At 43.6% G+C, this 14,059-nt stretch overlaps 1 protein-coding gene across 3 annotated transcripts in view; it reads left to right on the top strand.

Annotated features, from left to right (window-relative positions):
- ADAM8 (ADAM metallopeptidase domain 8) overlaps positions 1-14,059 on the top strand; it is a 190,609-nt gene that overhangs the window by 51,658 nt on the left and 124,892 nt on the right. For all 3 annotated transcript variants that reach the window (XM_029609582.1, XM_029609581.1, XM_029609580.1), the window contains one exon: positions 8,817-8,893. In XM_029609582.1, the coding sequence (XP_029465442.1) occupies positions 8,817-8,893 (77 nt within the window). The remainder of the gene's footprint in view (positions 1-8,816; positions 8,894-14,059) is intronic.

The raw sequence follows: 14,059 nt of genomic DNA, 5'->3' as shown, positions 1-14,059 counted from the left end.
CTGTCTCTACTGCTATGGCTACCTAGCAGTAGAGACAGCACAGGATAAAACATCTGCAATCCCATTACTGACCTCTGGGACATGATGCACTCAAATAGTGTTATTGATGTGTAAATTAACAAACACCTCACCTCTTAGCAGTTCAACTACATGTAGGCACCTAGCATACTGACGATTCAGAACATGCACAACCACCTGATTGTCACACCAAAATATGATTTGCTTGTTCTGCAGCTTACTCCTCCAAAGCACTAGTGCCACCAATGTAGGGAACAATTTGAGGAATTCAACTTTCCAGGTCAATCTGGCTTCCACCCATGTGTCTGGCCAAGGTGTGGCAGACCATGCACCCTGGCAATAAATGCCGAATCCTCATCCTCCTAAGGCATTGGAATGTATGTTCAAGTCCCAACTGGAAAATGGAAGCTCTTGCCATACTGATATACCATTAAGTCAGACAGGAAGGATACCCAAATGGCGATATCTTCACACATAGACCTCAATATCCTAACAAAGTGGTATGGCCAGTGTATGCCCGAAGTTACTGCAGCTAGTCTCCTCAGGAAAATCCTCCCCATCAGAATCACTCTGCAGGTGAAATTCAAGCTGCCCATGATGGATTATAAATTGTGGAGAGTAAGCTTTTTGACATTCAAGGCTTGGCTTATCATGTCCCGCAACTTAGCCACTTTGTCCTCCAGCAGTTGGGATATCATCTGTTCCAAGTCAAGCTCGATGCCTAAAAAACAGATACAGGTGGAAAGGACCTCAATCTTTTTGTGTACCAGAGGAATGCAAAAGCTGGTAGCCATAGACTGGAAATCTTGAAGAAAGCGTGTGCAGGATTTGGACTCTCTTGGCCTGACGAATAGGAAGTCATCCAAGTAATGTATGATGTTGTCCAGGCCGGATCATTGTGCAGTTATCTAGTGCAGGAAAGAATTTAAAAAGTCTGAAGTAGACCCAAGACATCAAACACCCCACTAGCATACATTTGTCGAAATAAAATTGATCCTGGAGCTGAAAATCCAATTCTGGGAAACTATCTGGGCGAACTGGCAGCAATCTGAATGTCTTAGCCATTAAGGTACCCTGTCTGCAACTCCTCAGCAAGGCTATGGTGCTGTCAAAAGATACATATTGTACCATGCATGCTTCTGGAGGTAAATAATCATTTACAGATGCTTCCTTGGGTATGGTAGGTTCTGTATGAGCCTGAATTTACAGACTCCTTCTTTGGAACTACAGCCAGTGGTGACAAGATAATCCCAAGAAAGGGGAGAGTATTAAAAGGGCCCACTATCTGCCCCATAGCCAACTCACCTTTCAATTTTCGCTGCACAATGTCTGTGTGTCATATAAAGTATGGGGCATTGCTTGGTGTATTACTCCCCAGGTGCCCCCCGGAATGGAATGCGGAAACCTTCTCGGAAACCTTGCTTGAGGCACTTACGCTAATGCTCCATCCAAGGAGACGCTGATGCCAGAATTATGGGGGATGGGACTTTGTTGAAGATGTGGTACTCATCGGGCGATTGTGAAACTCCCTCCTGCTGTCTTCTTTTCTTGTTCGCTGGGTGTGCTTGAATCTGCAATCCTGGAAGTTGCACGAGAATTTTTTGTACCACCAGTACACATTACTTGGTGATTGAGGGGGTGCAGGGGCCTGAACTGACACTGCAGAGTATTTCCAAAAGCACTGAGTGTACGCACCTGCATTGCTTGCTTCGTTAGTCATTTGTTTCGTTCACAAGTTAACATCTTGTGTCCCACAGGACATAAATCGTTTAGTTTTCATCTTGCTGTGAAGTCATTTGTAATAATGTAACCATATCCAACCATCATACTCCTTGTAATCTTCAAGGATGGTGTCCGCATAGCTCAGCATGGGACCATACTGCAATGAGTCATCTTGTCCTACAACGGTGATCATTATTTTTCTTGGGACTTTTTTGACCGTAGAACATCTGTGTCCTTGTCCTTCTTGCATGTGGTCCTTCTTCTTCCTTCCAAAACCTGGAAAATGTCAATGTAGGTATATTTTCGTATCGTCTTGCGAAGGGATTTTGTCATACTCTCCCAAAGCTGTGATAAAGTAGTAAGAGTTGATGGACCCTGGACACCAGCTCTGTCTCTGCTGCATGCCACGGTGGGCTATTGTCTGCTGAATTGTCTGAATCTGATGTTTTTGTGGTGCTGCTTGGACTGTGACTGGCCCTGCACTTGCACTTTGCCTTTCTTTTCTTTTTGATCACTGGCACAGACATCCCCTCCCCTGTGGGGTGGGGGGGAGGGGGGGGTGTCACCACCCATTCCCGACCGTTAACTTACCCGCTGCTGTGATGGTGCTTGTCATGACAGTGCTCATCATGACAGTGCTCATCCCATGAGCGCTAGTAGCAATCCCAACAGATGCATTTGCCACCCTCCAGTTTGTGTCTCCTAAGATGCAGTTGATACCTGTCTCACATGTGACTCAGAAGATAAGGGTGAAGCAATGACCACACCCGATGTCTCCCCGATAATGTTGTATAATTTGAGTAGTGCCATGGTGGTGCATGTCAAGGTCTTGCTGATGCAACTGTCAGTGTGTGTGGCTGATACGTTCCATCGGAATTGCGGTCCTTGATATTGCTTGAGCCAGAACCCTCTTGGGTATGGGGGAATGGAGTATGCTCCTGGGAAATTAGGGTAAAAAGAAAAACCTCACCAAGGGCTGTGTCCTCAACTGGCATTGGGATGTGGGTAGCTTTGTGCCCACCTGCCTCCCTGTTGCCATGCACTGGCTCTGAGGATCCAAGGGATGGATTACCTGACCAATGTCTCATAGCTCAGTGGGCATTGTAGGATGATGAACTATTGTGTCTGGTCCAAACAGTGTCCCCAATGCGGCAGAACACCTAAAATGCATTGTGAGCATGAGGAAGGCCTGACGCCAACCATCTGCAAACAATCCGGGCTGAATAGCACATTGCAATGGAGTATCAATGCCATGTGGCTGTGCAGCCCCAGGAAGGCTAAGCTATGCACTTGAAATCGCTGGAGCCCCTCCCCCTCCCCTCGAGGAGGTTCTGCCGCTGACAATATGCCATGTAAGTGTGCTGGGTCATCGCCGTGCTCTGCGAGGAAAGGTATTTGCCGCCGAGCAGGGATTGGATTGATGTGCCCACTTGGGGTGGATTGTTACCCCTTGTGGCTGCCGTGTCAGCTCCTCGGTCTCCCATGAGATGGGGCTATCACAGCTGACCCAGTGCTGCTTTCCTTCCATGACTTTCTCTGCCTCTGTACCCCCCCCCCCCCCCCTTTGGTGCTTCCCGGTAGTCCTGATTGATACCTGGTCCCAGATCTTGAGCTTGTACCTTGGATAGTGCACCCTCCTCCGTGCTGCACAGCTTGAACAAACTGTGCCAGCTGCCACATGCTCCCTCCCGCTATTAGGCTGATCAGGTATCCACGTGCATTAGGGTTTGTGCTGGAATGGGATCAGGCAGAGGTAGGCCTGCATGCTCAGTGGGGGTGAGGCCGACTGCATGCAACAGCTGCTCGGTGGACTAACTCTTGCGATGCAAAGACTGAATGGTCTCACACCTGAAATCTCGGTGTATGAAGAAAACGCCACACGATGAAAATGAAAGTGCAGGGAAGTTGTCTCACTGTAGCTGCTGAACTGCCAGTAACTCTGAAAAGAAAGTGCGGGCAAGAGGAAGCAAGAGGAAAGACGGTGAAGTTGACCTTGGATTTATGAGGTCTGAGCCATCATCAGCCCGCAGCCGGCGTCCTCCACTGTTCACGTCATCCGTCACTCCCAATGACGTCACTGGTGTGCCGCAAACTCATTGACACGCCAGGAGAAAAGATGGACGATGAGGGAGGCCAGCACCATCAGGAGAATGAATCAGTGAAAAGAGGGAGGTCCAATGACATCCCTGCCCGGCCCCAGGTTAGTCGCAGGGCTCTGTGCACAAGGTGCGGGCCCGCACATTTTAAGATCGATGGAAACAGCATATGAAAAGAATGGAATGTGGAAGATTACTGAAAGAAACTCTTTAGTATTGTCTTACAGGAAAAAGATCGAGGCAGACCTAGGAAAGGATGGACCGACAATGATCAATACTGAAGCCAGAACAGGCACTGTTGCCTGACCTGAGAGAAATGATGGTGGTGTTGTTGTTTACAGTGGAATAGGCACTCCTAGGACAGTAGAAGTGTTTTAAATCGGGATGCCCACAATAGGCAACACTGCTTGGTCACCGCGGTATGAAGCAGAATCCCGCAGATACCTTAGTGCTGGGATGATGATCCTCTTCATCAATCAACCTTGGTAACTCTGTCTTTAAAGGAGTAAAAAAAAAAATGTCTTCTTTTATATTTCTAACAGCTTTACCATTAAAAGAAAATTAGCCGCAGCCTAATGTAATATTATCATTGTTGCTAAGCAACCAAAGTAAGACCTGGCAGAGAAAAAAAATCGCCTTTCAGAGAAGGGGAAGAAAAGAGAAAAGAAAGAAAGATACAATCTGATAAAATTAGGAGAATGAGACTAATTGGTTAAGTATGGTGCTTTCTATAAGGTAAATATGGATAAAATAGGTCAGAAAATAGCACAATGAAAACCATTGTAGAAAGGGGAGGAGATTTCTCTGTCTGGATCTGGTTCAGGGAAGTACTGAGAGCTGCGGTAGCAAGCTCTGCCTTCAGAAAAGAGTGGGAGAAACGCTCAAGCAATGACCAGCTCCAGCACTTGAACTCTGCCCTTTTTACTGGAAGCCATTTTTAGCCTAAGTGCCTGTTTGAATGTAAAAGTTGTGGACTTTATAAACATAAAAAAATAAATAAGTGTGGAAATGGCCACCGTAGGTTTGCAGCTTGGGTCAAGGGCTCAGTCCTTTTATTTTTCTCACTTTTAAAGAGAGCCCAATATCTCAGCCACAGGAAGGTAATCCTCCTTTTCTGTCAGGTATGCTCTCATTTATTCCAAAGGCTCACTCACTCCTTAATTTGAGAAAAAAAAAATAGTTTTTGCTCATACCATATACTGTATGTTTCCTTAACTGTATTGGAAAAGATATGAAGACGGCTAGAATAAACGCCGGCTTTTGGGAAAAAAAAAATTCTCGGCTGCTGTGATGACGTTTCTCGAGTTCTGCACATCTTCGTACTACGATACGTTTGTCGTCATATTTTTTCAAATACTCTTAAGAGAACACATATTGTATGCGCAAAAAATATTTTTTTAAATTTAATGTGCAAATGTAAAATCTTTAAAAATAACATTTCAAGTTATTGCAGTGCACTTTGGACTTGGGTCTTTACTGGTATGTGATTATAGAAACTTCATAGCCAGTTATGGATTTGGCAAAATAGCACTCTATATGGTACCGGTCAACATTTTCATTGAGAAGTTTTGCTTTATTGTACCCTACCCTAGTTGTTTTGTTTATTTAACACCTTTTTATAGACTGCTTTCCTGGTCCAAGAACCATTAAAAGCAATGAACAGAGTAGGCAGAATAATTCTGCAACTGCATCAAGACATTACAGTAAACAATAAAAAATAATGGCTTAACTCAAAAGACTCATGACATCATTGTCCAGAGCCAATGCCAATAAAGGCATATCACAGTCATAGTTGGAGACTCTGACCCATTCACCCCTGTCTTGACCAAAACCATATCATTGCTGCCAAAGGACAAAAATCAAAAAATTCACATTTTCTGCCTCCCATAACTCCACTCTGCATTCACTCGAGAAAGCCCTATCCTATCCTAGAAAGAATGCAAATACAGCAATCCAAGTGGGAATAAAAATAGCACAGGCCTGGCATTTAGCCACCAACAGAGAATTTTATATTTTCAGCTAAAACATCAAAATTCTTTGTACATTGCAATACCTTTTATTGGACAGACGTGAAACTTCCTAAGATATTGTAGTGCATGAGCTTTCAAGATCAAAGAGATTTCTTCTTCAATTGGCTAAAACTGAAATATTTCTAATTTGGGTGTTAATACTTCAAGAAAGTTATATGGTTTACTGTTCTTCCCTTTGTGTGTCATGATCCCTATCCTGGTAGGAACCTCTCCTTCAACTGAAAGTTAAACCTTTAGGGTTCAGGGGCCAGCTGTAGGTTTTAAACTTACTGCCAGCATTTCTGACACCTTCAATTTATTCAATCAGCTGTTTAGACAGATAAAAGGTAGTCACATAAACTGGAGACATTCCAGAGCAGGGTTAAGTTAAGCTAGTAACTTATCCGGCTAACTTCAATCCGGCTACATTCAATGGAGTGTCTAATCGGTAGGGCTCTGCTGAATATCCGTGATAATTTAATCGGGCTCACTATAACCGGATAAATTGTCCGATTGCCATGCTGCTGAATTTTGATCTCTTAAGTTTTATTATTCAGTTTGCTCTTCATCTGCTCCAAAGCTTCCCCTGCTCCTTCCACTCATTCAGGTCATAGCCAGTCAGCTTGCAGGTCAGCACGGTAATCCCTTGGCTGGCCCTCCTGTTATATGGTAGGGAGAGGAAGAGCCAGCCAATCGTGCCAGTCAATTGCACACTCATGAAAATATTCGCCATAAACATTCGTTTTATTTTTTTAATTTATCTTCACACAAATATCCAACGAAATTCACCATGTCTACAGCTTTTTCAGATTTATTTTTAAGAACAAAGCAGGGATTTATAAGCCTAATAAAAATGCCATTTTTGCCATTTTTCAACATCTTCTGCAAATACTTTTCCATTACATTTGGCAGAAACAGAAATTGTTCATGATTTTCTTTTGCAGAGATGAAAAGCCTTTGTTTGTGCCGTTTTCAATTTTGCTGTGAAACTTCTCTAATTGTTTTTCAGTGTCAAGGTAGAGAAAGATAGCTATCAGCAGAAATAAGTTTTCATTTTAGCAATTAAAATGTAGGAATGCACTGTTTGCCTCCTTTTTTTTTCTGTCTGAGCTTACACCGTAATTCTGGACTTGGAAATGAAAAGTCAAGGGCTCTTCTCCTTGTTGAATCATGTCAGTATCCTGTGCATCATTACCTTGCCTTTTCATAAAAAATGAAACATTGATATTGCCAGATTGTAAAGTATAAGAGTGGCGTGCCATCTCCAAGCAGACCTAGCATGAGTCAACAGACGCTCATCAGGGAGTTTAGAAATGACAAATGAACAGAATGGTAAATGATATGTGGATCTTAGACCCTCTTGTTTAGAAAGCTGAGCCATTGTTTGTGGTACAGTGGTTAGAGCAGACACCTGAGAATCAAGGTTCATGGGTCCTAAATTTGGATCTTCCAGTAACTTTCTTTGTGATTTTAGGCAATCACTTATCTCTCTGTATCTCAGTCTACCTAATGGCAATTGAAAAGGATTATGAATTATGCCTCCTCCATATTCAAGGCTGTCATAAGGTGTGTAAATGCTGCAACATAGCAAAGTATTTTTGCCTTAGGTGAAGTTGCTTTCAAGTCTTTGGGATGTAGTTAAGAGTCTGTTTGGATGGAAGATGCAATGCAAATCAAAAAGGTCATTATTCAGTAGTTAATTCTAGTCCCCCACCTTGTTTAACGATCAGATCTTATTTGATCAAGTTCAGCTCTGGGAATAACCACAGTTCAATCTTTCTAGAATTTCAAGAGAAATTCTACAGTAACAAGTGTGCAACTAAGAAAAGTGTATGAGGGTTGGTTTGTTTGTTTTAATCACATTTTCTCCTTCTGTTGCCTCCTCCCTTTTCCCAAGCCCAGGGATAGAGAACTCTAGACCTTTATTGCCACAAAGGGGTCTGCTTTTCTGGATAACCAAATTATGCAAATGACTGTATTTCTTGTGTCAAAGGCATTCAGATATACTCATTGTGGGAATCCTGAAAACCAGACCGGTTTGCAGCACAGGAGGAAGTGAGGTCATCGTCCCTGTAAAGAACCTTTGGCACACTGAGCAGCATTTAGAAAGCTGTAATATAATTAACCATTTATCAAATCAGCATTTTGTCTTTGAAATTACAATTATCTTTAGTACCAGCTCCTGGGGTGGGGAGGGGGGAGGAGGCTGTAACTGTTCAGCTTGTCAACCGGACAGTACATGCGGTGCATAGGACAGCATTAGAAACACTCCAGGCGCCTATGGCAACTCCGCAGGAAGCAGAGAATTTCAGATTCAACAACCGAAAAGTAAAAGTTTCAATTTCCATAGGGTGACTATTGCTAGTTAAATCCTATGCCATCGCCAGGTGCATGAAACATAATATTTTCTTTACAAGACATTTCTGGGGGGCATGATTATAATGCATTTCCTCCTATTTTGTGCCTAACAGGGGGAAAAAAAAAAACCTGCCATAAATCAGGCTCCCAATCTTAATGTCACAGCGCGTACAAATCGTGCTGCTGACAACGGCGGCCAAAAGAATTGGAAAGGTCAGAACTTAGCTGTGTGCCCCCAAAACGCTGCTCTGAGTCAGCCTGTGCCTGGTTTGCACATTCCCAGCACATGCTCTCTCCTTTATTCCCAGGTTAGAGAAGGCAATTGCCAGTTTCCCTGATCAGCAAATGAAAACAAGTCGCTTGTCAAGCAGCATTTTGAACATATGCGACACAATGTGTTGTGGGGGATGCTGAAGGGAGCCTGTTCTCCTACGATTCCTGCTCCACGAGGCAGAGGCCTGACCTGCCCATGCTTTTACTTGTTGCACTGTAAAGATGTCCTCCGACTCAAGGCGCAGGCAGGCCTTGGAATAGGTGGATTTAATTTCTCATTCTTTCAATAGACTGTATTCTTGTAGTGCTAATATTTTATGTATTTATTTTCATAATACAGGATCATTGTTTTTATCATGGACACATTGCTGGAATCAATGACTCTTCCGCTAGCATCAGCACCTGCAAAGGACTAAGGTACTAATTTTGCTTCCCAGCCTTTTCTAAAATAAACCGTACTGTTCAAGACCTTCACCTTGTGAAAACGGTAGTCTCCTGGCTAACATGACCAGGGCCACATTATCTCATTGTCACCCTCTGACCTTAAGCCGCGCTCGGGGATTTCTTGCAATTACAAACCCCTTCCTTTTGTTATCCCGGTATATAATTGACAGCATGTTAAATTATATTAAAGCACAAGAACTTTAAGCAGCCACATGACCCAGATTCATGTATCAATCACAATAATGACTGTAGGACTGGGGACGTGGTGGTTATTTGTGAAACAGCATGGCCTAAGCAGAGCATGGGCAGACAAGCACATAACAGAAGGTAGAGAGGCAGGCAGCTATTGTCTACACAGATTAGTACTATGGGGACTGGCATTGTAATAAGGCAAGATTTATCCTAAATGTCAGGATGCTGACATTTTCTTTTCCAAATTGTTGGTACACTGTTGGCATGGTTATGTCACAAAGGACTGGAATTATCTGGTTTGTCAGCAGGTGTCTAAAGTTTGCTATTAAGAGCAAGCTGGCTCTCCATGACAATTGGATGGATCAATGTCTGACTGCCCTGATTCAAATGTGTGTGAGCGTATCTGTGTGCAAATGAATTACTGAAAGTCAGAAAAAAAAATATGAAAGCATTTATCTATCAGAAGAAGAAGAACTTAAACAAGGTGAGACAAATATTCAGTGGGCTGTTTAGTGGACAAGTTATCCGGCTAAAGTTAGGAAGCAGGTCTAAAGTTAGCTGACTAACTCAACCCCTCCCAGTACACCATTAAAAAGCCCCTTTTATAACCGGTTAAATTGTAGCCGGATAAGTAGCTGAATATTCCTCATTTGCCATTTAGACGGATAACCTTTGAGTTATCCATCTAAATGGCCTTTGAATATTGACCTCGGTAGCAATGGCTTACTAAAGGGGGAGCAACGGGGGCAGTGCACCCTGGGTGATAACAGGGGGAGGGGGTGCCATTCCCTTAGTTCCACGGCAGCACGGAGAAGCAATTAATATGTAATAGAAAATTCACAAGACAGACATTAATACATGTATAGAAATACTACCTCTATAACCAATCATTGTTTGTTTGTTGTGCTATAACTATGAATGTCACTTTGTAAACCGTTGTGATTTATATATGGAATGATGGCATGTAAAGGGGACGATGCAATATATTATTTGCGGAAAGCGGGCGCTGACTTTTCAGCGCCCGCTTTCTTAACGCACGCATGGCGCCCGCAAGGGGGGGCGCCATGCCATACGCAAATTAGGGAGTTGCGCTAGCAAGGAGGCGCTAGGTCGCCTCCTTGCTAGCGGTTATCGGCGGTCTGCCGGTTATGAACACCGACGCTGATAAACTCGGCGTCGGTTTTCATAACTGCAGTCAGCCTGTTATGAAAACCGAAGCCGAGTTTATCGGTGTCTGTTTTCATTACTGCAGCCGGCAAAGGGTTGTTTTTTTCTTTTTTTTTAAACTTTTAAAAAGTACAGAAAAGCATTTTTTTCTGCTTTTCTGTACTTTTTTTCAGTGTGCTCAGCTATTAACGCCTACTCCAGGCAGGCATTAATAGCTGAGCAATAAATGTGCATCTCAGACGCACATTTATTTTTTTAAATGCGAAGTGAATGAGTAATAGCCTCATTCACATGCACAGTTAAAAGGGAATTAAAATAAAATAAAAGCGAAGAACTAATCATCAAAACAACAATATAGTTCAAATCAGATATAAACACAGTTCATTTCCTCCTCCCATTTTTTAGCCTTCCCTTTCTCAGTCTATCTTTAAGCAAATGTCTTAAATTTTACTACTAAATATATTTGCAGACTTTTGCTTGTGATTGCACCCCACATAAGTATTCTGCTTTCATCCCTGACATCCTTCACTTCATCCTCTCAGGGCATGTGCTTCTAGAATTACAGTGGAGATCCTCCATTAGGATATTGTGCTTTTTACATTTTTTCCTACTCAAAAATGTGTATAGCCTATTTTCATTCAAAACACACAAGAATGTCAAGCTCTGTGTTGGTCTTGTGCACAGGTTTCAAATGTTCATTAGACAGTTAGATATTTCCTTTCATGTAAACCTTAAAATAAAGTTAAGGATCAGATCTTTGGTCAGTTCATTGTCATTTCCTAATATGGGTAGCCAGGAACGATGCTTCTGCCCATGCCCGTCCCTTCACAAACACTCAACAAATGAATGGGATCAAACAGGCCACAGCTTTATTACCAATAAACCCAGGAGCCTGAGCCAGGCATCCATAACAATAAACCACCACCCATCCACCACAGACCAGCAAGACAGGCTTCTCCAGGCTATCCAGCCTGTAAACAGCGACATCAATAGGGCGCATCCCATGTACCCCGCCACCACCCAGCAGGGAGCCGAACATGTCGACCCCTGCCACCGTCCAGCTAGGAGTCGTACCAGCAACAACTACCCCCAATCGGCTTGGGCTACCCACCAAACCCCACTCTTAGCTGCAACATCATAACCCCCAAACAATAAAGCAAACTAATCTGGATGGGCAGGAGGGATGCAGCTGCGTACCAGACTAAGCCCCACCCCGGCTCCTCCCACTCCCGACTGTACAAACCCCCTAAGGAACCAATCAGTTCCTGAGAAACCCCGGTGGTTTGAATTCACCACCACAGCTACTCTAACGGGCCGCGAGCAGCCAACCGACCCACAAAGCACCTCGTGCCCATCCTCCCCCCCCCCCCCCCCCCTCTCCTGCACCCTGGCCTACCAGGCTTACAAAAGCAAGCTTGGCACCAATTTATAACGGTCAGGCAGAAACTGGGCCTTCTGACCTCCCATTTCCTTATGAATTTTGATAATCTGTTGTGTGATGACCTTGGGGAAAAACTCATTACAAAGTGTGAACTTAATAAAGTGAACACTTTAATAAAATCCCTTGCTCAGGTTAGATGTAACAAATAGTGTTTGTTCCTGACAAGTCTCATAAAAGAAAAGTTGCTGTGATCAATAATTGGCTTTCTGATTTTGCAAAAACTAGCAACAAAGGGTATGTGGAATGCTGAAAAGTGGTAAACTGGGCAATAATATTGTTCTGTATATATATATATATATACTTGGTCACCGTGTGTGCCATGCTGGAAAAAGAATACTTGCCATCACTTTCTGGACATGTGAAGGTTGATACTTAGATGGATAACTCAGAAATTTGCTGGCTAAATGAATATTTGGGCATTTAGCTTGCTAGAATTTAGGGGTGCAACTGGATTAAATGATATTGACATTTTATGCTTTTCCTGTGATGGTGAAAGCATGTGCGTGTTATATGTATTCCAAGTGGTAATTTTCTAAATTAAAAAGGTACCAGGTGAGGTCCACCGAGGGCCTCCACCTTCCACTTTTGCCAGTGTGGAAAAGGATTATAAAAATAGTGAAACCCAACTCTGATGAATTTAATAAATTTCAACAACACCAGCCCGTGCAATTTTCTTACTGTCTTAATGTAAAACATTTTTTTTTAATAAATTGTTTCGGATGAAGGTGGTGGTTTCATATATTCTAAAGCAATAGCCATCCAGGCTAAGCCATTTTTTATTTTTAATCATCAACACACCACCACCTTCATCTAAAAAAAATTTTTTTATATTAAGATAGTAAGAAAATTGCATGGGCTGGTTGTGTTGAAATTTATTAAATTCAACAGAGTTGGGGTTCACTGTTTTTATAATTCTTATAGATATGATTGAACCCATACTAATGATCTTTCAGTAGTTAGTGTGGAAAAGGAAGCAAGTTCAGAAGGTTCCAGGTTGGTGGCCTGGCAAAAAAAAATTGCCACTAGCGTCTTGTAGGTGTGGCTTCAGCACATTGTGAAAGTAAATACATTATCCATGGGATTTCTGCATCTGCCCTCAGGGGAGGAAGAGTGTCCAGGTAGATGCTGTTTTCCCCTCTCATTTTTGTTGGGTTTTTCCACTAGTAAGCATATACTGAAGCATTTCAGACCTCCCTATTCCAAGCCACAGACTGCATTAGCCACTTCATTACCCTCTGCATGAGCCTGATTAGCTTTTTTTTTTGGAGATGCAGAGATGCTTGGATCACATTTGTCCCTGTAGAAAAAATGAAAACCGTAGTAAGCAGGCCTAGATTAATACATAAGCTTACTAGGCCTTTGCCTAGCGTAGCAAGATTTTTTGGGGGGGAGACATCAAAGTTCCTGCCCCCCCTCTTCCCTGCAGACTGCTAGTCCCAGCTGGAACTCCAAACCCTCCTGCAGCTACTGCCATGCCTCCCTAACCTCAGGAGCTTTCTTCCACTAACAGTATCCTCAGAGTGCAGTGAGCATTGGAACTAACAAATTACCCACCTCCTCTGGGCATCTCTGCAGGTAGCAAGGCCTGTGAGCATAGGCTGACTTAGTCACTGCACTCTGAGTATACCAGTGTTGGAATGGTCCGGGTAGGTGAACTAGTGACCATCTAGAATAGCAGTTCTCAACCGGTGTGTCGCGACACACAGGTGTGTCACCACACTTCCCAGTCCCCCGCTGACACAGCTGCTTCCCCAAACCGAGTGAAATAGATCCTCTGCCCGGGCTTAAAATAACACTGATAGCCCAGGCGGAACGCAGCAGGACAGCTGGAGTCAGCGGCACCTGCATGCTCTCTTCTTCCCGCGCCCCCCGGAAGAGGAAGCAGTGAGCAGCAGGTGCATGCGTGGAAAGAAGAGACCATGCTAGTGCGGGCAGCATCGGCCCGAAGAAGAGAAGAGAGGTGCAGCCTGAGGAATGAGCAGAGCGGCTCAGAGAAAAACGAAGAACAACGTCAACCCGATGAGACTCCTTTCTCCGCAAGGGGTGAAAATGAAGGAAGCTGCTGCTGTCTTTAGGGTTGAAAGTGGAGAAGGCTGCTGCTGCCGCTAGTTCAGTGGGGGGAGGGGGGGAGAGTGAGTGCATGAGCAAACATATGTGTTTGAGATGCTCTGTGTGTGTGTGTGTGAGATAGCATGTATGTGAATGATTGAGAGCCTGTATATGTGAAAGAGAGTATGTGTGTGATTGAGAGCCTGTGTAAGTTTGTGATTGAAATCCTGTCTGTGTGAAAGACTACGCGTGTGTGATTGAGATACTTTGCGTGTGAGATATCATGTGTA

The sequence above is a fragment of the Rhinatrema bivittatum genome, chromosome 7 (genome assembly GCF_901001135.1).
Source record: "Rhinatrema bivittatum chromosome 7, aRhiBiv1.1, whole genome shotgun sequence".
NCBI classification, from domain to species: domain Eukaryota; kingdom Metazoa; phylum Chordata; class Amphibia; order Gymnophiona; family Rhinatrematidae; genus Rhinatrema; species Rhinatrema bivittatum.
The sequence above is the reverse complement of the archived record's forward strand: the minus strand, read 5'-3'. Positions and strand labels throughout refer to the sequence as shown.